Below are 27076 nucleotides of genomic sequence, written 5' to 3'. Positions count from 1 at the left end.
TTTATTAATCCCCTGATTCGGTAGCAGCTAGCACAATCTCATTTATTTCCGACGTTTATTGTGGTCAATAATATCTTGAATTGCACTTCAACCCATAGACAATAGAGTCTACAGATATTTTTAATTAACTGACCATTCAAAAATCTTTTTACACCGGATGAGTTATACCAAGTAGTGCAATAGATAGAGATACGAGGAAATATAGGGGACGGATAGAACTAATTTGTAGAAACACATCATTTTGGGCTTTGGATATGATTACTAAAAATCAATTCAGGTACAAAGTGTCTTTTTAGACCCCAAAAAACTTAAAACCTACCCTATAACCTATTTTGACTAAAGAAATTATCTACGTGTGAGGACATACGTAAAATAATATAATAATGTTAAAAAAAAACAGTCACAATGGTTAACCTTTTCGACGCCGTGTCAAACACAAAAGCTGTCACTCGGATGCCACGTCACCGAAGTGTCAAAACTGAAATTGAACTTTATGCATATGCACGTAGGTCTATGTTGCTCTGTGGTCTGTGACCGATGAATCCGTCTTTGGCGTTGGACCTGCGGTGCGAATATATCGGTCATTGGCGTCCGAAAGGTTAATAAAAAAAGAATTGCAGTGGTTGCCTTACGTAGAAAACTTATCACAAATACTACATCTGGAAAACTAATTTTAATAACAGTGAGGAATTATAGAATCTATTTGCTCCGCAACCATCGTATACCTTAGCACATTATGAAAGCGCTAGCGCCGAAAACTAGATACATCTAACAGAGATAAGAATAGGAAGTTAATACCGAAGGAACGGACTGATTGAAGACGTTATTCCAGGTCGCGGAGGACCCGGGCCTGCCTCCAGGCCTCTGCAGACAGTGCTCAGAGGACGCCATAGCAGCCGCACACTTCCGCCAACTCTCCACCCAGTCCCATCAGCACTGGACGCAAGCTGTCGACTCCCTCACCCAAATACACGACCCGGAAGACGATCACAGGACTTACTACGTCTTCTATAACAACGGGGAGATGCTAATCCGAGAGGAACTCAGAAAAATCTCCAAAGACGAGGTCGTGGTGAGACTTAACGAAAAACCGCCAAAGAATAAGAGATCGTACACGAGATCCGCAGGGAAATGCCAATGTCCGGATTGTGGGAAAGATTTCCCTGTAGCCTATAACTTGAATGTACATTTGAAAAATACTATGAAACGCGCTTGTGTCCGATGCGGTTTGGTTATGGAGAGGGAAAAACTGGCTGACCATTTGGCTAAAGTACACGGATGTTTATATGCTGATTGTGATATCTGCTTCAAACTGTTTGACGATGAAAATCTACTTGAGCAGCATTACGTGTCGCACCACAACAGATTCTCCTTCGGTTGTCAGATCTGCGGGCGAGGCTACACCAACGACCGAGCTCTAAGAGCTCACATGTACGCGCATACTTTATTCCACTGCTTATCCTGTAACCTAAGCTTCGAAAATCGTCGCTGTTACAAACACCATCAAAAGAAATGCAAATCTGCGCGAACACCAGTCGCAACCAGCTTTACTTGCGATTATTGCGGACACGTTTACAACAAAAAACCTTCGTTACGCATTCATATAATACAGAAACACCTAAACGTGCTACCTTATGTATGTGAAACGTGTGGCAAAAGAACTTCAACATTAGCTCACTTGAGATCACATGAGGCTGTACATACTACGGAAAGGAAGCTTTATAAATGTGCTTGCGGTGCTGAAATGCGTACAGAGCTGGGATACCTTTTACACCAGAGGATACACACAGGTGAAAAGCCGTACGAGTGTGAAGAGTGCGGCGACCGATTTTTATCGGCTTCAAGACGCTTGGACCATATTAAAAGAAGGCATAGAAGCACTAAAGACATGCCGCACGGCTGCGACATATGCCAGGCTAGGTTCGTACGGCCGTTTGAGCTAAAGAAGCATTATTCGTCGGTCCACGATTCAGTGGTGCAGGTTATGCCGGCCAAGAAAAGGATTCGGCGGCAGGTTTAGGTAATTGTTTTTGCAGTATTTCTACGACTCTGTACTTGTATGGAAACATTGGAAATTTTAAGCTGGTGATTTTACTTACCACGCTATCTAGGCTAAATTACTATACAGTAGCAGTTAAGAACACCTAACCTCAACATCTAAAAAAACAGTTTTATTAGGTACTATAGCGTGGTTAGTGGTCTAGTAAGCTCAAAAGGGCACTGGCTCCCAAGATTATCTAGTATATAAAATGTATAAATTTGCACTCTAGTGAAAGTGCATAATTTCTATATCTGTGGGCGGCTGTCAGTCAGTGTGAGCATATTATCTTGCGTCTATAACTACACAAATTTAAAATTGACGCCTGTCTTTTTTGCGTTACATCTGAATGTATATCTATGTGTTAAAAATCCATATCTAAAGTAACTTTAAAGCTTCCGTACAATTTGAATCCGGACCGGAAGTTAAATTCTATAGTTTTACTCTAGCTCCCGCTTCTAAATGTAATTAAATTAATAACCAAGTTTTTCCCCTTTTCCAGATAACAGAGGAATCCCTCTGCCCCAACGGCGTGTGCGCCGCCTGCACCGCCCACGCCATCGCGGCGCAAGAGTTCCGCACGCTCGTCGCAGACTCCCTCAAGATATGGTCCTTCGCCGTCAAGCAACTCGAAATCATCCCCCTCAACCACACCCCCACCGTCAAATCCCTCTGCGCCTTCATCAGATCAGACAATCTGAACATACAAATAGCCAAAGACTACACCATTAATGAAAAAACAACTCCCCTAAACAGACTTAAAAGTAGAATGAATAGAAAGAAAAGTGATGAAAGAAAACCAAGAGTGCACCGCGCAGGGCCGCCATGTAAATGCACAGATTGTGGGAAGGAATTCATAAGTCCTTATTATTTGAACGTTCACTTTAAAAATAGCGGTCAGAAAGACGCTTGCATATCCTGTGGGGCTATTGTTCTTAGAGGCAAACAGATGAGAGATCATTTAGTGAATGTCCATAGAGAAACAGCGTTTGTGTGCAAGGAATGCCCTGCGATATTCAACAATGAAATTGAAGCTAAGAAACATGAGAAGAAGGCGCATAAAACTGGCTTCACGTGTGGTGATTGTGGACGCACGTTCCCAAGGAATGCGTCTTTCGAAACTCACGCGCAAATGCACGCTGTACGCACTTGTAGGACGTGCGGTGTACAGTTCACCAATAGAGCGTGCTATAGAGAACATAGATCCAAATGTGAACCAGATGCGAAACCTGACAGAGACACCGTACCGAGAAACAGGCGCTCGAACATTCGCGACCCAGCTCAATTCACCTGCGACTATTGCAAGAAAACTTACACGTCCCGTCCACAATTGAAGAACCATATACTATGGATACATATGGATGTGCGTCCACACCAGTGTCAATGGTGTGGAAAACGTTTTTATACACCAGCAAGGTTAGCTGAGCATAGTGTTGTACACACTAGGGAGCGGAACTTCGCCTGTGACATCTGCGGAGCGAAATTAGTTTCCAAAATGGCCGCTGTGTACCATAGACGCCGTCATACTGGTGAAAAACCTTATCGCTGCGAAGACTGCGGCGATTGCTTCATATCTGCCTCAAGGCGTTCGGAACACGCTAAAAGGAAGCACGGGAAAGGTCCAAGACTACATTGTACTAAATGTCCGTCAACTTTCGTACGGATTCACGAGTTACGGAGGCATATTGAGAAAGCACATAGCCACGTCGTTCCTGTATATGCGTTTCCGAAAACAGAAGTTTCAGAGAGCTAATAGAATAGTATCGTGACTTGGTTTAATGCTGTGATATTTAAAAAGTTTTCACAAACTCGTGCCTATAAACGTAATGACTTTAGTGGTTTCAAGTTTATATTGTTTTCAAGTACGACTTTAGAGTCAACAACACTTACCATTCCTATAATTCGTTTTTTTTAGCATTAGAAATAAGGTAAACAATCTTGATGTGTCTTTATTGAAAAACACGTTTTAAAAATAGGTCACGGCAAATATGTAACAATTATGAATCTAATACTATCATTTATATTCTTCTGCTTTCATAAGTAATAGTTACTGATTAAAAAAAAGCGTTTTTCAATTAAAAGACATGTCAAGATCGCTTACCTTCTTTCAAGTTCTTTCTAATGCTAAAAAAACGAACTATAATTGAAAAACGCTTTTTAAAAATCAATAACGATTACTTATGAAAGCAGAAGAATATAAATGATCGTATTAGATTCATAATTGTTACATATTTGTCGTGACTTATTTTTAAAAAGTGTTTTTCAATTAAAATACACGTCAAGATTGAAAAAACGAACTGTAGCTTCATCGCACTTCTACTGATCTTACAGGTTAGGGATACCAGACTACATTTTATTTGTAGAACTGCCAACTTGTTGCTTTTATAAATGACATTTGTTTTGCCAGAATAAACTACGTTTCCATTTACATTATATTTTTATTTGAGCCTTACCTACCAAATACATCTGACCTGCTAGCATGAGTTGCGTTCTCGCGCGCGACTCCATACATCTAGCGCGACTTCAAGTATGGACGCAAGAGAACGAAACTTATGCTAGTTATGCTAGACCGCCTGCATGATTATTGAATAATTATCAGATGGCAACTCTTTGAAACGGCACCCTTTTTTCAATCAGGCAACATCAGACGTAAGCCTGATGTTGCCTGATTGAAAAAAATTAAAGCAGTGTTGTGAATAACGTTTATTTTTAGGCTTAACCTTTTGGACGCCAATGACCGATATATCCACACCGTAGGTCCAACGCCAAAGACCGATTAATCCGTCACAGAGCAACATTGACCTACGTGCATATGCATAAAGTTCAATTTCAGTTTTGACAATTCGGTGACGTGGCGTCCGAGTGACAGCTTTTGTGTTTGACACGGCGTCGAAAAGGTTATAGACGAGCCCTCAAGACTCGACTATATTTGAGAATTTTATTATTTATTTTAGGCTGCTATTTAACTGATCACCAGATTTAGTAAAATTTAATACCAAAAAAATCTATTTTACCACCCTAAAATCATGAATGATCACCAAAATTATAACACCATTTTAATGTGAAATGATTACCAATTTTATTACATTTTACTATCCTTTTAAAGGAAATGACACCACACTAATCATTATTAACCCAAAAATAGTCAATGATTACCAAATTTCAAACCCCATTTTAATGTGAAATGATAACCAAATGTTTACATCTTGCTATCCTATTAAAGAAAATGTCACCAAAATAATCATTGTAAACCCAAAAATAGTAAATGACCACCAAAATTAGAACTCCATTTTAATGTAAAATGATAACCAAATTTTTAATTATTGCTATCCTATTAAAGCAAATGGCTCCAAAATAATTATTGTAAACGCAGAAATAGTAAATGATCACAAAAATTGTAACCACATTTTAATTAAAAATGTGCAAACATTTAATATATCGTTATCCTATTAAATTAATTAATCCACTTCGTCACCTTTTTCTAGTAGCATTTTATTTCTGTAACAGTCGCAGTTCTAACCTAACCTAACCCACTTTTCTAGTAGCATTTTGTTTCTGTAAGGGTCGCAGTTCAAACCTAACCTAACCCACTTTTCTAGTAGCATTTCTTTTCTGCAAGGGTCGCAGTTCAAACCTAACCTAACCCACTTTCTAGTAGCATTTCGTTTCTGTATGGGTCGCAGTTCAAACCTAACCTAACCCACTTTTCTAGTAGCATTTCTTTTCTGTAAGGGTCGCAGTTCAAACCTAACCTAACTCACTTTTCTAGTAGCGTTTCGTATCTGTATGGGTAGCAGTTGAAACTTAACCTAACCTACTTTTCTAGTACCATTTCGTTTCTGTAAGGGTCGCAGTGCTAACCTAACCTAACCCACGTAACTGATAGCAGTTTAACTTACTTTTCTAGTAGCATAACTAAATGCTACTAGAAAAGTAGATTAGGTTAGGTAGGTATGCGGTGCGGGCTACGGGGGGTTGAGCGGGAGGGGCTAGTCATTTTGGCATCAGTTTACTTTATTTGGTAATATGTATACATTTTTTGGTAATCATAGTGGTTTATTTAGGTGAAAATATCGCATTAATTTGGTCTTCAAGATTTGGTGATCATTAATGATTTTTGGTGATCATTCAATATATTTGGTATTTGAATACAATTTGAAGTGCAGTCGTAATTAAAGTGGTGGTACTTTTGTATTTTTAGGCCTTATTTTTTTGGTGTTCAGTAATTTTTTTTGGTAAGCATGATTTTTTTATTTAGGGTACCAAAGTATTTTTTGGTGGTCATTATATTTGTAGCCTTTATTTTACGCGTATGGATGTATGAAATCGCCTTTGCCGCCTTTGAGGCGTTAAGCTTCGAGAGTCTTAAGGGTTCGAGTCTTTAAGCCTCGAAATGAGCATTATTCACAACACTACTAACGCCTGACCAGTAATATAATAGCAAAGATATATGTAACTTCGTATAAGATGAATAAAGTCTAAGGAAAAAACGTGCCTCGGAAATCAAGAAATAGTCATTCTCGGATAGATGGCGCACACACCTTTGGCCTATACTCGGCTAGATGGCGTGACGACACCGTTTCATATTTAACAATTTTAACACATAGATATCAGTGAATGAACAAAGGTCAAAATGATATAAAAATAATAAAATCATTTATCCATATATATATGTAATTTTTTTTGATAATTTTATACGTTTTCATTTTAAGTTTTAGTCGTGTGTCGATAGATGGCAGTAAATTTACTGTGACTACAAAATTTACTATGACAGGAGCCCTCTATACTATCTATTATCTTTGATAATAGGGACCGTGCGCGTTGGAGGGTCTGCCATCCTGTGGCCTGAATCGGAAACATATGTGCACATGTACATTGCCAAAGCAAGTGCTACCATCTACCGTTCTCGTAGGTACGTTTCCTTGTGCATAGCAGGTTCTGCCATCTTGTGGGCTACATCGGACCGGAATAAACGACACATTTACGCCTCGCTCCAAAAATCTGACGGATCCTATGCTGCCCCCTATAGTTCATGCACGGGCCCTATATTATGATCATTGTCAAGAGGGCGCTCTTATCATTTACCTATATAGTGACAGTTGATCAGTACTGCTACTTGACAATAGATGTCGCGACGAACGGAAAGTCTAAGGCCTGATTTAGACGGCGCGCGAACTCGTATGCGATTTTAGTTACATTGTGGATTATTGGTTACAAGTGTTACAACAAATTCAGCCGACCAATCAAATACCGCAATGTAATGAAACTCGCATGCGAGTTCTCGCACCGTCTAAATGAGCCTTAATAATGCTCAACAATTTAAAGTTCATATTATATCCGGAACTCTGTTTTCAATTCCTTTTGCTTATAATATTAGTTGTGAATTGTTCAGCAATACACTTTTCGTCAGTCGCGACACGTGACATCTAGTGTCGAGTAGCAGTACTGATAATTCCGCTACTTGACGTTAGATGTCGACTACGAAAATAATAGTCGTTTTGGTAACTGATGTATGAAGTGAGCACTCTATGCTAAGGGTACATTCCACCATTAACTTATTTTTTCAGAAATTCTTTGATTCAGAGCCTGAATATCTATGGCCTTTAGGCTTCTTCAGGCTTAGAATTTCTGAAAAAGTTATTTTAAGAACAACTAACTCTAAAGGCCCTCACACACAAACACGGCAAAGAAGTTCGACTTTAGTTTGTGTGCGGCGCACCTGTCCTAGAAGTTGTAGATAAGCGTAGATACTTTGGTTTTAAAAAATGGTTATGAATGTATGTATACCTTAACTATTCAGCAATAAGCCAGGTAAGAATAAAACAGCCTTTAAAATTTATTTTTTTCTAATTTATATTTTTTTTTGTTACATAGCAACAATAAATACAATATCTCAGCTACTATTCATGTTGTTATATTAATTATATATGTAAGAAAGAATTAAACTTAAAATGTCTTTACCTTTACCCAATAATTGTAAGTAAAAAATGGTGATAGTCAAACCATGATAACTCTGCAGCGTTATTCTTTACTTCGTATAAGATGAATAAAGTCTAAGGAAAAAACGTGCCTCGGAAATCAAGAAAAAATCATTCTCGGATAGATGGCGCACACACCTTTAGCCTATGCTCGGCTAGATGGCGTGACGACACCGTTTCATATTTAACAATTTTAACACAGATATCAGTGAATGAACATGGGTCAAAACGATATAAAAATAATAAAATCATATATCCATATACAGTGAAACCTGGTTAAGTGGGACCTGGATAAGTGAGAAACCTCTATAGCTGGGACTCATGGTGCGGTCCCGACACTTTAGCACTGAATGACCTCTGTTAGTGAGATAAAACGAACCTCTATAACTGGGATTAGTTGTTGTGATTTTATAGTCAGATTTACCTCTATAATTGAGACAGAGAGTGTACTTCACCTCCTTTACTGAGACTATATTTATAAGATTACATTTTCCTAGTTGTTTTTTTTAGAATTGTATAGGAATTGACCTCTGTATCTGAGATAAAGTCAGTCTATGACCTCTCTAACTTGGACTTTATTGATCAATTTCCGTATTCTTACTAACTCTTAGTCTATCCACAAATTCCGCATTTGCTTAAATGTGTCTAAACAACTTCAAGTTTAATTTAGTTACTTTATGTAGTTAAAACTATCGAAACGAAAGCTGAAATCTTGATAAGTAACACGAATGAACACATTTTCATTTAATAATTTTCAAAGAGGCAATCCAGGAAGTCCATATCAAATTTAATTGAAAAAAAAAACTATCATTTGAAGATATTATCATTCAAATTAAATTTAAAGAAATAATTAACAGACTTAAAAAATATTTAGGGACAAGGATTATTTTACCTTATTTGTTTTTAAAGATAATTACAAAATACCTTATTAACCACCTCTATAACTGAAATATCCTCTATTCTCACCTCTATTAATGGGACCCTCTGTAAATGAGACAGAAATTTATTTGTACCTGGCTAACTGAGAGCCTGGGTAAGTGGAATACCTCTTTAAGTGAGACCAATCTGCTCGTCCCTTGAATTCTCACTTATCCAGGTTTCACTGTATATACATTTTTTTGATAATTTTATACGTTTTCATTTTGAATTTTAGTCGTGTGTCGATAGATGGCAGTAAATTTACTGTGACTACAAAATTTACTATGACCGGACCCCTCTATACTATCTATTCTCTTTGCTTTAACTATAGTTCGTTTTTTTAACTATGAAGTAATGCCCACAGGAAAATGGAACGTTCATTTGTTTCTTGCATAGAAAATGTACGGGGCAGTATACTTTATAGTTTAAAAAAAAACCGACTATAGGTACCTTCCTCGGTGTACTTTTGGCAAAAAATTAACTGCCCTGTCCTCTTTTCACGGCCGCTAGGCGCTAATATATAAAAGCCTGACCAGTAATATATGATCATTGTCAAGAGGGCGCTGTTATTCTCATGTGACAGTTCAGTATAAGGTTTACTCGGGTAATTCCGAATGTCGAAAACTGTCGGATAATTCCGAAAGAGACTTTTATTATGATGGAATTAAGGGTGATTTTCATCTGAATTTCGGAACTATCCGACATTCGGTAATACCCGAATACACCTTAGTATGAAAAACCGGGCAAGTGCGAGTCGGACTCGCGCACGAAGGGTTCCGTACCATAATGCAAAAAAAAAAAAAAAAAACAAAAAAAACGGTCACCCATCCAAATACTGACCACTCCCGACGTTGCTTAACTTTGGTCAAAAATCACGTTTGTTGTATGGGAGCCCCATTTAAATATTTATTTTATTCTGTTTTTAGTATTTGTTGTTATAGCGGCAACAGAAATACATCATCTGTGAAAATTTCAACTGTCTAGTTATCACGGTTCGTGAGATACAGCCTGGTGACAGACGGACGGACGGACGGACGGACAGCGAAGTCTTAGTAATAGGGTCCCGTTTTACCCTTTGGGTACGGAACCCTAAAAATTAACTCCAGTGAAATTCCGCAAAATGGCGCGTGATCATATATTAGTGATAAGGCTTTATATATAATATAAGTTAAACAGTGCAGTGTCCATATAAATGAAAAGATTACCTTACTGCCCACATCAAGTTAACATTTCACTGGACCTAAAAGGTATCTTTACAAATAATTTTTTGCACATACAGAATAGGGTATTATACTGTATATAAAATAAATTATTTTACACCATGCATGAAATAAAGCACCAGATAATTATTAGAAAAACACAGATAGGAGTTTATTTTTAAACACAAGTTCTATTTAATAAATCGGATAGAAATATAAAAAGTAGGTGAGTTGACCGTGACGTCGCGATGTAATGTTTCATATAAATTCCATATTAGCAAATCGTTTTGACAGTTCTAAAAAAGTAACTGATTTGACTAGTAGGAAAATACCCTATTTAACAAATTATTTTTAGTAGATCTATAAATAAGTGAGCACCCGTGGTGGTATCTCTTCTGATACATTGCTATGTACCTGTTGGAAAAAATAACGATTACAAGACAATTAAAACCAAAATATTACTTTGCTAATCCGCGAAAAGATAACGTGCTAGTCAATCAGTGCTAACCCGTTATACTTACTTGCGTATTTACAAGACAACAAGACAAGTTTACTTAATGTAAACGTTATATATAACAAATATTAAAGAACCGGCCAAGTGCGAGTCAGACTCGCGCACGAAGGGTTCCGTACCATTTCGCAAAAAACGGCAAAAAAAATCACATTTATTGTATGAGCCCTCCCATACACAGTTCAGTACCTGCTCCGCAGGGCAGCACAGTACCTGCTCCGCATGGCCGCACAGTACCTGCTCCGCGGGGCAGCACAGTACCTGCTCCGCGGGGCAGCACAGTACCTGCTCCGCAGGGCAGCACAGTACCTGTTCCACAGTGCAGTACAGTACCTGCTCTGCGGGGCAGCACAGTACCTGCTCCGCAGGGCAGCACAGTACCTGTTCCACAGTGCAGTACAGTACCTGCTCCGCGGGGAAGTACAGTACCTGCTCCGCAGGGCAGTACAGTACCTGCTCCGCAGGGCAGTACAGTACCTGCTCCACAGGGCAGTACAGCACCTACGTAAGGTAAAGGTACCTGGAAGCGGTCGATGCGCGGCTGGTCGGCGCGCGACACGCCGTGCGAGCGCGCGAGGTGCTGGCGCACGTTGCCGGGCCGCGTGAACGTGTCGCGACACACCGGGCAGATGTACCTAAACAATATACAATTAATAAACTGAAATAAATGTCATATATGTACTAAGAAAAAGTGACCCAAGGCCTCCAACTTCTAATAGTATTGATTGGCAGCGCCATCTCTCTCGCTAACTCGGTATCACCTAAGATGATCCAGTTAGAAGGTCCGAACCATACTGTTCTACCTTAAGGATGGCCAGGGGGCGTCATAAGCCTTCAGTAAGAAGTGCATATACTTGGAAAAATTCGACCTATGCCGCTGTGGCCCGGTGGCCGAATGGCACAGGCACCTGCCGCTGCTGCCCCCCCCCCCCCCCCCTATCCAACCTCGCGTGATGTGTGCACAAGCCCTTTGGAGGATGAAATGTGGTATGTAGATAGTTTGAGGCCCGAGGAAGGATATAGGATAGTTTTTATCAATCGTCATCATCATCCCACGCAAAGTCGCAGGAAGAAGCTAGTTCTAAATAAATAAAAATAGCTAGGAAGCAACGCTAGGAAAGCCGAACAAGTGCGAGTCGGACTCGCCCACCGAGGGTTCCGTTTTTAACACGCTTTTATTAGGTCGACCTGTATGTAACTATGTAATGGAATCTAAGGTAACTAATTTAACCATCTTCCAAGGATCGTAGCGTCATGAACATTGGCAGCTGTATGTAGTTCTGATGACAATACAATAATATGGTACTGTCGAACTGATCTGATGATGGAGCCGGAAGATATGAACTGGAACTTCATGATGGAACATCGTATCATAGCTGTGTTTGTACTCGTGAGAAAGGTCTCGTAATGGACTTTGAACACGACCAGGTTTCAAGGTTATAACAAGCGTGTTTTTCTAGTGTTTTTTAAACTATTAATTTATTAGTGTTTGTTGTTATAGTGGCAACAGAAATACATCATCTGTGGAAATTTCAACTGTGTAGCTATCACGTTTCATGAGATACAGCCTGGTGAAAGACGGACAGTGGAGTCTTAGTAATAAGGCGGATTTGCCCTAAGGCCCCGTAGGCCCGGGCCTAGGGCGGCAAATTGTGACAATAAATTCGCTGTCGATAACAAGAAATAACTTAAAATGTAGTCAATATGATGGGTGCTGCGAAAGGGGCAGCTATAGGGCCTGGGACTTAGGGCGGCAAAAACTGCAAATCCCCCACTGGTATTGACCCTTTGTGCACGGAACCCTAAAAAGATGGTGAGAAGAACCCATACCTGTATCTCTTCTCCCGATGCGCCTTGAACACGTGCACTTGAAGTAACTTCTTCGACTTCTCACGCTTCATGCACAGCGTACACTGCAATACGAACCACTTGTTGTCAATAGGAAAATAGCTGACATCTGATTATCTAGTTATAGGGGCCGTGCGCGTTGGTCTGCCATCTTGTGGCCTGAATCGGAAACATAAACTATACATTGACACTTCACGCCAAAGCAAGTGCCCTCTACAGTTCACGTACGTTTTCTTGTGCATTGTGAGTTCTGCCATCTTGTGGGTTACATTGGAAGCTTATACTTGACATTTACACTTCGGACAATAAACTGGAGGCTCCTGTGCTGCCCCCTACAGTTCGTGCACGGTCCCTATAAATTTAATATTATCCCTTTGAACGCCAATTTCGATTTCTCGCTGGAGTAGAATTCGGGGTCCCTTCGGTTCCCATAAAGTATTAAGTCATAATGTATTGTTTGTCATATTATCGTTAGTCATAAAACTGAAACCGTTAACTTTTCACGATTTTCGTAAGGTTATCCTATATATAGGTTAGGTTAGGTTTGTTTTATGGTAATCCTGAAAAGTAACGCGTTTCTGAACCAAATCAATTATGACTAACGAAAATACGTGCAAACAATACATTATGACTTAAAACTTTTTCGGAAACAATAGAGACACGTAGAAATCACATGGTATTTTCATGGTTTAGAGAATACATAAAAATAAGGTAAGGGCACTAGTGTTTGTCATAGGACCAGTAGTTGACAATAAACTACAAATAACATGAAACTTATTTGCCATGGATGATTATCATAAAAGTATTAATTATTGCGTCTTTTTGAATCGGTTGAAAATATAAATGCAAGTACTATGCAGTCCTTAATGTCAACCACTAGTGCACTATACGCAAGATATGTAAGTGTTTATTTAAAAACAAAGATGCAAATACGAACATTTTATCAGATCAAATTTAAAAGCTAACAACCAGTGACACGGTGGCTAAAAAATAACTGCATTCCTGTTGCCAGGGAGGTTTTGGGATTAAACTGAGGAACTTTTACTACGGGACCAACGTCCAAATCGCGAAAAAAAATTTAATGCCAAGCCAAAATGTATGAAACAGCCAAATTTTTTTTTCGCGATTTCGTGGTTGGTCCCATAGTAAAAGTTGCTCAGTATAATCCCAAACCTCCATGGCAACGAGAACGCAGTTATTTTTTAGCCATCCTGTATACAGGTTGTAATTTTATCCACCAGCCATACTCTGCGTAGTTACTTTATAGGTCATACTGTCCCGTAAAAATCAGCGGCATCCCATCAGTGTGAATGTATGAAACAGCCAAATTATTTTTCGCGATTTCGGCACTGGTTCCATAATAAAAGTTCACTACGCAGAATATGGCTGGTGGTTAAAATTTCAACCTGTATAGTTATGCTTGCATATAGCATAAGACATTGCATCTTTACGTAGGTAAATACATTATCTAGACACGCGGCAGCGTGTCAAGCCAAGGTCAAAAGAAAAAAGAACGCGACGCAGCGGCCGTGTGTTATATTACACGAACCATTTAGAGCCACTTTTAACCCCTGCGTAACTCAGAATCTATTAAACATAAATTTTATACCAAAAAACTAAATTTTAGAAAAGTAATATATGAGAAATAATATAGCGTTATGTAAAAACAAGACAAGTCAAATCCTGAATTTTAATTACACCTCAAGCAAACTAGAACTTGGCAGTTGGCACCCATAAAGATCTCAATTATTTTTCCGGCGAAGTCAACAACGACGAATATTCTTAATATTGAACTTGGCTCTCATTTCACATTTATGTTTTTGATGGGATTACGTTTTAAAATACCCAACAATAAAGCAAAACAAATATATGAGTACATACTCGCATAAATGTATTTATAGCGGGCAAAGTGGTCATTGGGCAAAGTTAAGTATTATAGTGGCAAAGTTAGACAAATATTTGCATGTTTGTTATATAATATAGTGTGAACTAGTGCCGTTACCTTACCTTGTGAATGGCGAGCGATCGCAGCGCAACTCTAGCGAGTGTCATGTCACTCATGTCCTCATGTCCAGTAGTCGCCATCAGATATATCTGAGCGGCATAGGTGCTCACAAATCACGCACCTCCCTCCCCCTTGGTGATATTTAGTGAGGTTTTGGCTACCCCCTCCCCCGCATAACCTCACGTGTATTTTTTTGATCCGACCGGTCAAGGCCACGCACTCCAAAATTTCGTAGAATAGACTCGCTATTTTGAAGTGCGGAGTGAAGATTTATGTTTAATGAAACCGAGAAAAAGTATCTACTCATGTGGTAGGTATTTTTAGGGTTCCGTACCCAAAGGGTAAAACGGGACCCTATTACTAAGACTTCGCTGTCCGTCCGTCCGTCCGTCCGTCCGTCCGTCCGTCTGTCACCAGGCTGTATCTCACGAACCGTGATAGCTAGACAGTTGAAATTTTCACAGATGATGTATTTCTGTTGCCGCTATAACAACAAATACTAAAAACAGAATAAAATAAAGATTTAAATGGGGCTCCCATACAACAAACGTGATTTTTGACCAAAGTTAAGCAACGTCGGGAGTGGTCAGTACTTGGATGGGTGACCGTTTTTTTTTTGTTTTTTTTTTTTTTTTTATGGTACGGAACCCTTCGTGCGCGAGTCCGACTCGCACTTGCCCGATTTTTCTTAGTTTCGTTCACTGTAGAAAAATACACGGGAGGTCTTCTTATACCCCCCCTCCCCCAACGTGATCTGTCGTGATTTTTTCGTGACACCCCACCCTTCGAACCTCGCGTGATTTGTGCCCAAGCTCTGAACACTCTAACCATTGTCAAGGCGTTAGAATGAGTGTTCAGATATTTCGGAGAACTTTGGTCGGTCCGATATATCTGATGGCGACTGTCCATGTCTATTTTAATTGTCATTTTTGTAGACGTGTTATTCCATGCCTAAACTGTCCTTATGCTCCATGTGCAGGAGCCTTCTCTGATAAAATGCCACATATATTAACAGTCATGTGGTTTGTCAATAGTCTAATAAAAAAGGGTTTTTTTTTGTGTTAAAATTGCATTTTCAAAGGTTAATCATGCTCAGAATTTAATTGGTCATTTCTACTATTTGTAGCAAAGTAAACACCCCATAAATAGACATCTTAAGACCCAATATTCGACACCTTGCTGTCAACTTTATTGCAATGACATTATGGTTGAAAATGTCGATTACCGGAGCCTCTACGTCAATAATGTCAATATGTCAATAATACAACTTTACTGATCACATTAAATTACTTTACGAAGGAGAGTAATGATTTGTAAATAAACATTAAAATTTAATATCGAATAAATACGTTAAATAAAACCTAATTAAATTAGAAATACTGATTATTTATCGATTTAATATCATGTATATTTATTAATAACAATTATAAAAATACGTTAATATACACTATAACATATTAAATAATAAGTGTATACTTGAAAGAAATAAAAAAGGGACAAAGAACCCTGGATCTAAAGTATGGAAAATGTGGTTTCAGTTATAGATTTCAGCCCTGAACAAAATTTTCTAGGGGTGCTACCACTGTTTCCGAGCCCCTTTCAGAGTTTCGAATGATTTTGTACTAGATAACAAAGTCAAACAATATACATATAATATAACTGCATTATTTGCCAGTGTGAGAGCGAAAAAAAATCAGCTAGTAAATTGGGTACTTTCCTCTATTTAAAATAAATTATTTCACACCGTGCACGAAATAAAGCACCAGGTCATTATTGGAAAAACATAGATAGCAGTTATTTTTAAACACAATTTATATTTAATAAATCGGATGGAAGTATAAAGAGTAGGTGAGTTGACTGTGACGTCACTACACACGTTTTCATATAAATTCCATATTAGCAAATCGTTTTGACAGTTCTAAAAAAGAAGCTGATTTGACTAGTAGGAAAGTAGCCAATAGTAAAGTCTGTCGTAGTCATGTCGGCTAGAGCTGCACGCGCACGATGGGCGCGCGCGCGTCGTGGGCGTGCACGCGGCGGGCGTGCGCGCGCACCTTGTTGGGCTTCTCGAAGCGGTGCGCGCACACCGGGCACAGGTAGCCGTAGCGCTTGCCCGTGTGCGCGTTGTGCTTGTGGATCTGCAGGAACTTGCGCGACTTGAGCCGCTTCGGGCACATGTCGCACTGTGCCCGGGAAACCGTTGTTACAATAAAACCCACGAATACATCGTCAGGTGACAAGGAAAAATCACTACTTACAAAAAAAAATTAAACAAAAATCGACCTTCTTTTAGTACTAATATGGTTCACTATGGCTATGAACTTGTAGTGGTACTTAGTGACTTTTGCTTGTCACCCGACGAAATAATAGTACTAGGTGCAGAAGATTCACTCTCTAACAAAACAGACAAAGATTAGGATAGATATGACCGCTAGGTGGCGACAGCTTAGCGGCTTATGGCTAGCCACCAAAATTGGTGTGGGACGGATGTACTTGCTACTTGTTGCAAAGCGACGAAATCGCGGAGTGAGCCACGCCTGACCCAAGCAGGATTAACAGGAACGTTCGAAAACATAATCTTCCCGATAATTCTCGTTTAATAATTGTCGTGATTATTAGTAGTTTGTTACACAACGTGGTCTACCGCAATATAATTTCCTTTATCGGAGATATATTTATATCTCCGTTGACATTAGCTGGGACGTCAGTTTTTCCGTGACCGCAGCTGGTGCAACTCAGGATTTTAAGGTAAAAACAATGGAATTATATCGCGGTAGACCCGCTTGTGTAATTAAATATGTTTACAAAACGCGAGAGTCTAAAGTGTTATAATAGTTTGTTAATAAATCATGTAACAATTTGATAAACATCGTGATAATTATAGTACGATATTTCTATTTTGATAATTATCGTGAAAAATAATATTAAAATGCTGGGCTGTCAATACCTAAATAGCGCACACTGTATATTTGTATCGCGATCCATAGTTTGGGAAATGCTGCATTAGGACAATCAATGATTATACGACCCAATATAGACCCACTGACAGACTGAGCTGTTATCTATGGGCTGGGCTGTAAGTATGTACTGTCGGGTGTCCTTCTGAATCCCTAACAACGTTTGTCCTAAAGTCACTTGCCCTAACTGGTTTGTCCTAATGCCCTAACGATCAATTGCCATAACGATTATTTTCCATAATGTAATGGTTCTGAAAAATGGTTAGGTTAGAACTTGCTGCCACAAAAGTGGGTTAGGTTAGGTTAGAACTGCGACCCTCGCAAAAAAGAAAAATTATGCTTAATAACATTAGGATACGTAATCAATAATAGGGAAACAAAAATTAGGGTTTTTAGTGTTAGGAATTCTGATCATTATAACACTTTAAACTCTCGCGTTTTGTACACATATTTAATTACACAAACGGGTCTACCGCGATATAATTTCATTGTTTTTACCCATTGTAAAAACAATGAAATTATATCGCGGTAGACCCGTTTGTGTAATTAAATAACTGATCATTATGGCAAACGATATTAGGGAATGCAAAGATAGGAAAAAAGACTTTTTCACCACACCAGCTCGGAAAGGCTAACTTTGCACTTGAAAAACTGATACCAAAGTTGCATTTTATTCACATGTGAGGCAAAGTAATCAAATGCAAATTTTGAGTTGTGATTGACTTTTAAATTATGATTTTGGATGATAAATATTTAATAACATTCATTTGGATTTGATTTTGTTTGATATTTTACATTTAATATTTGCTTCGGGTTGGTGTGGTGAAAAATGTTGTGTTTCATTCGGGGACATATTTTGTTTCACCCTCGTGCTTTGAAACCCTCGCAACGCTCAAGATTCCATTTTTCGTACCACTCGCTAATCTTAATCTTCCGATTGCTCGGGTATCAATATTAGCACGAGCGGTTAAACAACAACTTTGCCCCCAAGTGAAACAAATAACTTTAGGGATTCAGATATAGATCCGTACTGACACACCTGGAAGTTTTTCTCCGGCAGGTGTATGGCGATGTGCTGGACCAGGTTAGACCGGCGATGGAAGGAGGCGCCGCAGTGGTCGCACACGTACGGCCGCTCGCCCGTGTGACGCCGCTCGTGTATCTGTTCATAACACACAGATAATTATATTACAGATTAGCCGGGGCAGAGGTAGACCAAAAAAGAGATGGCGGTATGACCTTGACGCTTTTTGCAGCGACTGGCGGGAACATGCACCAAACCGTGATGAGAAGAGAAGGAAGAAAGGAGAGGCCTTTGCCCAGCAGTAGGACACAAAATAGGCTATAAAAAAAAATACAAAAATATTTTACTAGCCTACTTTGGTGTCCCACTGCTGGGCAAAGGCCTCTCCTCGTTTTCTCCACTCGACCCTGTCACGGCGCAGGCCGGGGTCTAGGCAGATTGAAAAGGAGATGGCGGGACGACTTGGACGCATTCTACCCCAAATGGTGGGAAAATTACAAGTATATCATCATCATCATCATCATCATCATCTCAGCCATAAGACGTCCACTGCTGAACATAGGCCTCCCCCTTGGACCTCCATTCGTACCGGTTGGAACAAGTATGTATTAGAACAAATTAATTTATTTTCAGAAAATGTTTTAAATTGTTTTTATTTCAAGTAGAAACACTACGTCCAGCCGTTTGGGCTGTAGGGCGTGCCAAAGAAATGGCCATACATACATACTCTCCAAAAACATTACCCTCCTTCCGACGCAGTCGGGTAAAAAGGATATCTGTTGAAGAATACAGGGGGGCTACCGCGAAAACCGAAATTCGCAAATTGAAATTCTCTTTTAGTCCAATGAAGGCGTAATAAGAGGGACAGAGAAAGATGCCCGCAATTGTGTATCCGGCCGAGTCCGTGCCGCGCGCGTTTGTGCTCTCGTACCTGGTATCCTATATCTGGTATCTAGTATACAAGTTTATGTGGCACTCACCGTGAGCGCCTCCTTGATGGCGGAGCTGTATTCGCAGTAGGCACACTTGTGTATCCGGCCGAGTCCGTGCCGCGCGCGTTTGTGCTCTTGTACCTGGTATCCTATATCTGGTATCTAGTATACAAGTATATGCGGCACTCACCGTGAGCGCCTCCTTGGTGGCGGAGCTGTACTCGCAGTAGGCACACTTGTGTATCCGGCCGAGTCCGTGCCGCGCGCGTTTGTGCTCTTGTACCTGGTATCCTATATCTGGTATCTAGTATACAAGTATATGCGGCACTCACCGTGAGCGCCTCCTTGGTGGCGGAGCTGTACTCGCAGTAGGCACACTTGTGTATCCGGCCGAGTCCGTGCCGCGCGCGTTTGTGCTCCTGCAGCTGGTTATTGTTACGGCAGCGTTTGCCACACGCCTGCAACATTGACAAGTAACATAATTGTAATAGTTATTAAATTGACAACCGGTCTAGCCTAGCGGTAGTGACCCTGCCTGCGAAGCCGATGGTCCGGGGTTCGAATCCCAGTAAGGGCATTTATTTGTGCAATGAGCACGGATATTATTTGTTCCTGAGTCATGGATGTTTTATATGTATAATACTTAAAGTATTTGTATATTATATTTATTTTATCGTTGTCTGAGCACCCACAACACAAGCCTTCTTGAGCTTACCGTGGGGCTTAGTCAATTTGTGTAAGAATGTCCTTATAATATTTATTTATTAATTATAATCTAGTCCCACGGTAAGGTCAATAAGGCTTGTGTTGTGGGTACTAGACGACGGTTATTTGTTTTCAATTGTACACAACACTTTTGCCTGCCTGTTTTTATTGCCTGTTGTTACGTGGCTTTTAACTGTATTTCATTTTCCGTATATTTTTAATTGTACGAGCCCCGATGCAAATTAGTACGTCTAGTTCTACACAAAAATTTTGTTTATTCTAATAAACTTTACACATGAACTTAAAATGACCCAGTAATGGGAACCATAATAGTAATGTTTAATCTAGTTTATTTTGATCGTATAATAAAATTGCATGAGACTTTTATTGCTGAAAAAATGTACTTTTCAAAAACGTTGTCCAAATCATATTGTCCTCTCCTACAGCACTGCTGCATGCATGGGCTCGAAACAAAATTGTCAGTACAGTCACCTGCAATAATATGTTACACAACGAAGGCAGCAAAAATATCTGACACGATCTTATTTATAGAGCTATAAGAGTGTGTCACATATTTTTGCGGCCTTTGAAGAGTAACATATTATTGCTGGTGACTGTACATTGGAATAAATGTTTTGCTACTTTATATAAAAATTATAAGTGTGAGCTGGTGAGAAATAAATCCACCTGTTTCCAGTAGCAAACCTGTAGGACGCTGTGTTCGGGATGGACACCCGTTTACACACGCTAGTGCTTACCTCACACACACAGTAGTTGGTGTGGAACCGCATGTGTGCCTTGTATGTGGCCTTCATACGGAACTCCTTGCTGCAAGTAGGACACTTGTAGGACGCCGCGTTAGGGATGGACACCCGTTTACACATGCTAGTGCTTACCTCACACACACAGTAGTTGGTGTGGAACCGCATGTGTGCCTTGTACGTGGCCTTCATACGGAACTCCTTGCTGCAAGCAGGACACTTGTAGGACGCTGTGTTTGGGATGGACACCCGTTTACACATGCTAGTGCCTACCTCACACACACAGTAGTTGGTGTGGAACCGCATGTGTCCCTTGTACGTGGCCTTCATACGGAACTCCTTGCTGCAAGTAGGACACTTGTAGGACGCTGTGTTCGGGATGGACACCCGTTTACACATGCTAGTGCTTACCTCACACACACAGTAGTTGGTGTGGAACCGCATGTGTGCCTTGTACGTGGCCTTCATACGGAACTCCTTGCTGCAAGTAGGACACTTGTAGGACGCTGTGTTCGGGATGGACACCCGCTTACACATGCTAGTGCTTACCTCACACACACAGTAGTTGGTGTGGAACCGCATATGTGCCTTGTACGTGGCCTTCATACGGAACTCCTTGCTGCAAGTAGGACACTTGTAGGACGCTGTGTTCGGGATGGACACCCGTTTACACATGCTAGTGCTTACCTCACACACACAGTAGTTGGTGTGGAACCGCATGTGTGCCTTGTACGTGGCCGTCATACGGAACTCCTTGCTGCAAGTAGGACACTTGTAGGAAGTTGTGTTCGGGATGGACACCCGTATACACACGCTAGTGCTTACCTCACACACACAGTAGTTGGTGTGGAACCGCATGTGTGCCTTGTACGTGGCCTTCATACGGAACTCCTTGCTGCAAGTAGGACACTTGTAGGACGCCGCATTAGGGATGGACACCCGCTTTCGGACGCCTGGTTTTTTTAACAGCTGGGAAAAGATAAGTTAACATTTTAGAAAGATAAGTTAATATTGACGACGAAGCGCTGGTGGCCTAGCAGTAAGAGCATGCGACTTTAAATCAGGCGGTCGAGGGTTCAAACCCCGGCTCGTACCAATGAATTTTTAGGAACTTATGTACGAAATATCATTTGATATTTACCACTTACACTACCACCACGAGCCGCAGTACGGGATACACGGCCGTCGAGAACGCTGCTCGCACTGTTAGTGCTTGAGAAAGGAGACCTAGGCTCTCCGAAACATGTCGCGCGAGTGACTTAATACAAGTGAGTCTAAATAGTAAAATTATTCACATGAGATTACTAATTAATTACCTGCTTTATTTTAGGTTTCCCCTCCTCCGGATACTCGAGCACCGGAACCTCCGGATAATCATCATCATTCTGAAAATCATCATACGAACAGTCAAAGTCCAGTTCCTCTTTCTCCACTTTCTGCTTAATCTTTTGCGCCTTGGGGCTTTTAATTTTTACTGTTTTCCGCGTTGCTTTTGATATTGATTTTTTCTTTGGTTTGCACCCTAGGGACATGTTTAAGAGGGACTTCTCAGCTTTCTTGCTCTGTTTTCTGAACTGTAAGGCGTTGTTCACTTTCTCTATGCAGCTGGTGCACATTTTTTGTGAGAGGCCGTCGTTTTCCATTATCTGAAAGAGAAGTATTTTTTTTCCAATTTTAAATTATCGTGAAACATACAAACCTTAAGCAATTTTTTATGGTTTGATATAAGTAAAGAATAAGTTGTGGTTACCTATAATTAGATAAGCATCAGTCATGATAGTTATATATATTTAAGAGCATGTAAGATGTATTATCTGTTGGTAATCCTAAATAAAGAAAATAAGTATTTGATGTCTGCAATTAATTAGAGTAATGATATTTATCTTTCTTTACCCTGTTATATACACGGCAGAACATCTTTAAGCAACAATATCAGTAAAACAATACCTCTAAACCGGTGACGAGTCTCAATTCTTCACTCCGTTTCTTTTCCATTCCAGGGCTGTAGAAAATAGCCACGAGCTCCTCGGCGCTCAGGCAGGTTCGGCAGTACATGGACTGCGTGTCCGGCTTCTTTTCGGCCGTAAATGCAGACTCTTTAGCACGTAAACTACGTCGCTTCATACTTATTCTGTTTAATATTAATAAGGCTAACATTTTTTAAGTTTTGCGACTTGATTTACAATGGAAGCCGCTTGCTAAACACCACGATACGTCGAGTTTATTCATGGAGAGGCTTATGTGAAAGAAATTCCTGATATTTTATTTGATATTGCTAAAACATTCAAGTTTTTAGTTCATAAGCCGCAATATAAACAACTGTGTCGGCCATTGTTTTATTGACGTTTTGGTTTTTTTTTAATTAATGAAAGCGACCGCTGTTCGAGCTACGTTTAAAATCGTTAGAGTTTCAGAGGAATAGCGCCATCTAGTGGTGAGTAGCAAGAGCCAAGGTTTTGTTCTTTTGGTATCTCAACCGACTTCACCTCAGCAACATGGTCTAATAAAACATGGTCTTCCATTCCCAGAGTGACACTCGATTACGTCACAATAACATTGCCACTTTATTTCAACATAACATGTTACATGGGTACATTATACCTATGGTTAATAAGTTAAAATATTTCTTTATAATTTTATAATTTTCATTTATATGTATTTTAGCTTAAATTTTACAATAACACGTCATTTTTAATTACTCGTTAGCAATATCTTCCGATTCACGAAAGAAATTTCAGACTTTCGGGTAATTCTGTTTATACTACTGGTACCACAGGATAGCGCTGTGGACATTTGACAATTCGGATCTAGATAACTTCATGCCCTGACCGTCATCCTTGTCGAACGCGTGTTAATTGTTATTTCCTTCTCGCTCAGTGTCAGCAGTCGCAGTGTTTTCCAAACTTTTCACGTCGTAAGCTTGGTAATTAATGTGTAACTGTGAATTAGTTTTTTAAACGTTTGTCTTGTATAGATAAATAAAGTTTAATTTAATACATTAGATTTGTTTTATTTTACTATGTTTCTACATGAATAACTTAAAATTAATGCCGTTAAAATAATTTTCACCGTTGGTTAAAATTCTCCCACATTTCAAAGTTTGAGAACCTGTAAACAGCATGATGACGTAGGCGCGTGTCAGTTAGGTCATACGCGAATCTCGGAATGGAGTACCAGGCGGAGTATATTATTATACCATGCTCAGCAACACCTTTTGCATGCAATAAATGCCCAGCAGGTTCTGTTTTGGCAGCCTAATCACAAAATAAATGTGGGAAATACAATTTTATTGGGCTTAGTCCAGTTCACGCAGAAGCACGCGGTCCATTAAGGCACAGATAATGGAAACACTTAATTCTCTTTGATGGTGTTATTCCTGTACCTGTCCAATATCATTGCATCTCACTCTCTCATAAAAGTAAAATGTGAGATGCAATACACATTGGACCATAGAAATAGATCTGTGCATTGGACAGATGGTATACCACACTAAGGCAGAGGGAATTTTGAGCTCTACAGCTAAGTGATAGGGTTTGATTTTGCGTTATTTTTGACACCTTCATGCTCTCGGAGTAATTAACAATGGAGCCGCCATTAACAGGCGTTCCCCTCTGTCGAAAATAGGCGGCCAATGGTCAACCACATGTCAACCATATGTATGGACTGACATTTGATGTGCCCCTCCCCCGCAAAAAACGGCAGACTATTTTGTACCGAAAATTTTAGACATGGCGTCTCCGTTGGTTATATCCTCTAAGTTCATGCTGGATAATGGAAACTTAGATTGCACACCATGCCTGTCTGTATAATGTTCATGACCTCATTGACCTCCAAAAGTGACTTATTAAAGCTACAGAGTACTTGGGCCATTGACGTATATTATCTAAGGACGGGCCTTACGGGCACTAAAAGTAAAAACCGGACAAGTGCGAGTAGGACTCGCCCACCGAGGGTTCTGTACTTTTTAGTATTTGTTGTTATAGCGGCAACAGAAATACTTCTGTGAAAATTTCAACTGCCTAGCTATCACGGTTCATGAGATACAGCCTGGTGACAGACGGACGGACGGACGGACAGCAGTCTTAGTAATAGGGTCCCGTTTTTACCCTTTGGGTACGGAACCCTAAAAATGGTACTAGTTCAGTAGTGTCACTCACGAATTCGAGCCAATCGTGCAGTCTAACGCAACTAGTTGCGACCAATCGCGCGCGTGATGCGAACTCATCAACCAATCGCGCGCGTGATGCGAACTCATCAACCAATCGCGTTGTACCGGTGTCACACCGCTGTACTGGCCCCTGTCATGCCTCATTATTATTGCCCGTAAAGCCAGTTCCTAGATATCTATGTCAATGACTTGGGCAAACAAAGAAAGAAAAAAAGGAAAAACATTTTTACGAAACAATTTTATTGATCTACTTCGTATGGATCAAAAATACATAGATTGAGTAAGATGCGTCAAATCTAAGACAATTTCGTGCTTCAGACAATCAATTCTAGCCGGATATAATTTTAATTTTACATAACAGATTGCTTTCGCTGGTTTCATTCGTAAGTTAATCTAAATAAGTTTTTGGCAAAAATTAAATTTTTGGTACAAGCTTTTAGCGCGGACTGCACTTTTCTTACCACAGACAACTAATAGTACTAATACTCATCGAGACAATTCTAAAAACCCCAAACACAATTAGGTTTCGTTGTTTTATTACAGAGTCCCTATGGCCACCTCGTGTCTCCATCATCAAATCAGCTCGATGGTACCATAATATTGTATTGGGTATGTGACTGTATTTAAAATAAATTATTTTACACCATGCATGTAATTAAGCATCAAAAGATTAATAGAGAAACGGAGACAGCAGTTATTTTTAGACACAATTTCTATTTTAAAAACCGTATAAAACTATAAAGAGTAGGTAATTTGATTGTGACCTCACAAGCTATTGTTTCATAAAAATTCCATAGTAGCAAAATCGTTCTGACAGTTCGAAAAAGAAACTGATTTGACTAGTAGTCAAATACCCTATTGTCACCCGACTTACATAAGTTATATAAGACCCTTGGCCCGTGGGGTCCGAACGCGTCTACGCTATTTAAGGATTTATTCAAAAGGATAGCAGACGCCACTGGTGATCGTAGAGCTGGCAGCTTCCTCGCACAAAGAATAAGTATTGCGATACAGCGGGGAAATGCTGCCAGCATCTACGGCACCATTCCGCAGGATAGTTTGTAATTATTTATTTTTAGATTTAGTTTTTAAGTTTTTAGGTTAGTTATTTTCTTATGAAATTAAATGAATGAAATAGATAATAATATACATATATCAAAAAATAAATAATAATTTAATAGTTACATAATTATGTATGCACCATCTTCATCGGAAATCGGGAAGTGGGTCAAATTTAACTTGCAATATTTGACCCGTACCGTACAAACATAGGTACATTGCAAGTTAAGGGGCCCACTGATTAACGGTCCGCCGGACAGTATAGGCCTGTCAGTTAGAACAAAATTTTGACAGTTTCTAACAACTGACAGGCCGATACCGTCCGGCGGACTGTTAATCAGTGGGCCCCTTTACTTAAATAAAAGCTTGTAAAAATAATCATTCTAAATATTTTTTTTTTTGTAAATAATTTATAAATCAAGAGTATTTTAGTCATCATTTTCGTATTTATAACATTAGCCACAATAATACAAAATCGATCTAAATAGTTTTAAAAACAACTTTCATATTTGATATAGGTGTAGGTACATTTTTATCATATTTATTCAAAATATGATATGTAAGAAACATCCCTTGATGATTGCTTCATCGACTTGCTTAATATAAAAAACCGGGCAAGTGCGAGTCGGACTCGCGCACGAAGGGTTCCGTACCATAATGCAAAAAAAAAACAAAAAAAAAAGCAAAAAAAAACGGTCACCCATCCAAGTACTGACCACTCCCGACGTTGCTTAACTTTGGTCAAAAATCATGTTTGTTGTATGGGAGCCCCACTTAAATCTTTATTTTATTCTGTTTTTAGTATTTGTTGTTATAGCGGCAACAGAAATACATCATCTGTGAAAATTTCAACTGTCTAGCTATCACGGTTCGTGAGATACAGCCTGGTGACAGACGGACAGCGAAGTCTTAGTAATAGGGTCCCGTTTTACCCTTTGGGTACGGAACCCTAAAAAAAATATATTCCAAAACA

General features: G+C 39.7%; 2 protein-coding genes across 2 annotated transcripts in view; one reads left to right on the top strand and one right to left on the bottom strand.

Moving 5' to 3' along the window:
- LOC134803594 (zinc finger protein Xfin-like) overlaps positions 1-24516 on the top strand; it is a 29507-nt gene extending 4991 nt beyond the window's left edge. The window contains exons 5-7 of the mRNA XM_063776395.1: positions 833-1924; positions 2541-3892; positions 24450-24516. Coding sequence (XP_063632465.1) covers positions 833-1924; positions 2541-3791 — 2343 coding nt within the window. The 3' untranslated portion in view covers positions 3792-3892; positions 24450-24516. The remainder of the gene's footprint in view (positions 1-832; positions 1925-2540; positions 3893-24449) is intronic.
- LOC134803109 (zinc finger protein 551-like) lies at positions 10318-23204 on the bottom strand. Its single transcript, XM_063775817.1, has 8 exons — positions 22824-23204; positions 22193-22522; positions 21702-21845; positions 19743-19868; positions 18494-18616; positions 12475-12557; positions 11165-11279; positions 10318-10547 (listed from the first exon to the last, which is right to left on the bottom strand). Exons 1-8 carry the CDS (start codon positions 23031-23033, stop codon positions 10494-10496), a joined length of 1185 nt encoding a protein of 394 aa, XP_063631887.1. The 5' UTR covers positions 23034-23204; the 3' UTR covers positions 10318-10493.
- Positions 24517-27076: the final 2560 nt, after the last annotated feature.

The sequence above is a fragment of the Cydia splendana genome, chromosome 26 (genome assembly GCF_910591565.1).
Source record: "Cydia splendana chromosome 26, ilCydSple1.2, whole genome shotgun sequence".
Classification (NCBI taxonomy): Eukaryota; Metazoa; Arthropoda; class Insecta; order Lepidoptera; family Tortricidae; genus Cydia; species Cydia splendana.
This window is presented reverse-complemented; position numbering and strand designations above follow the sequence as displayed.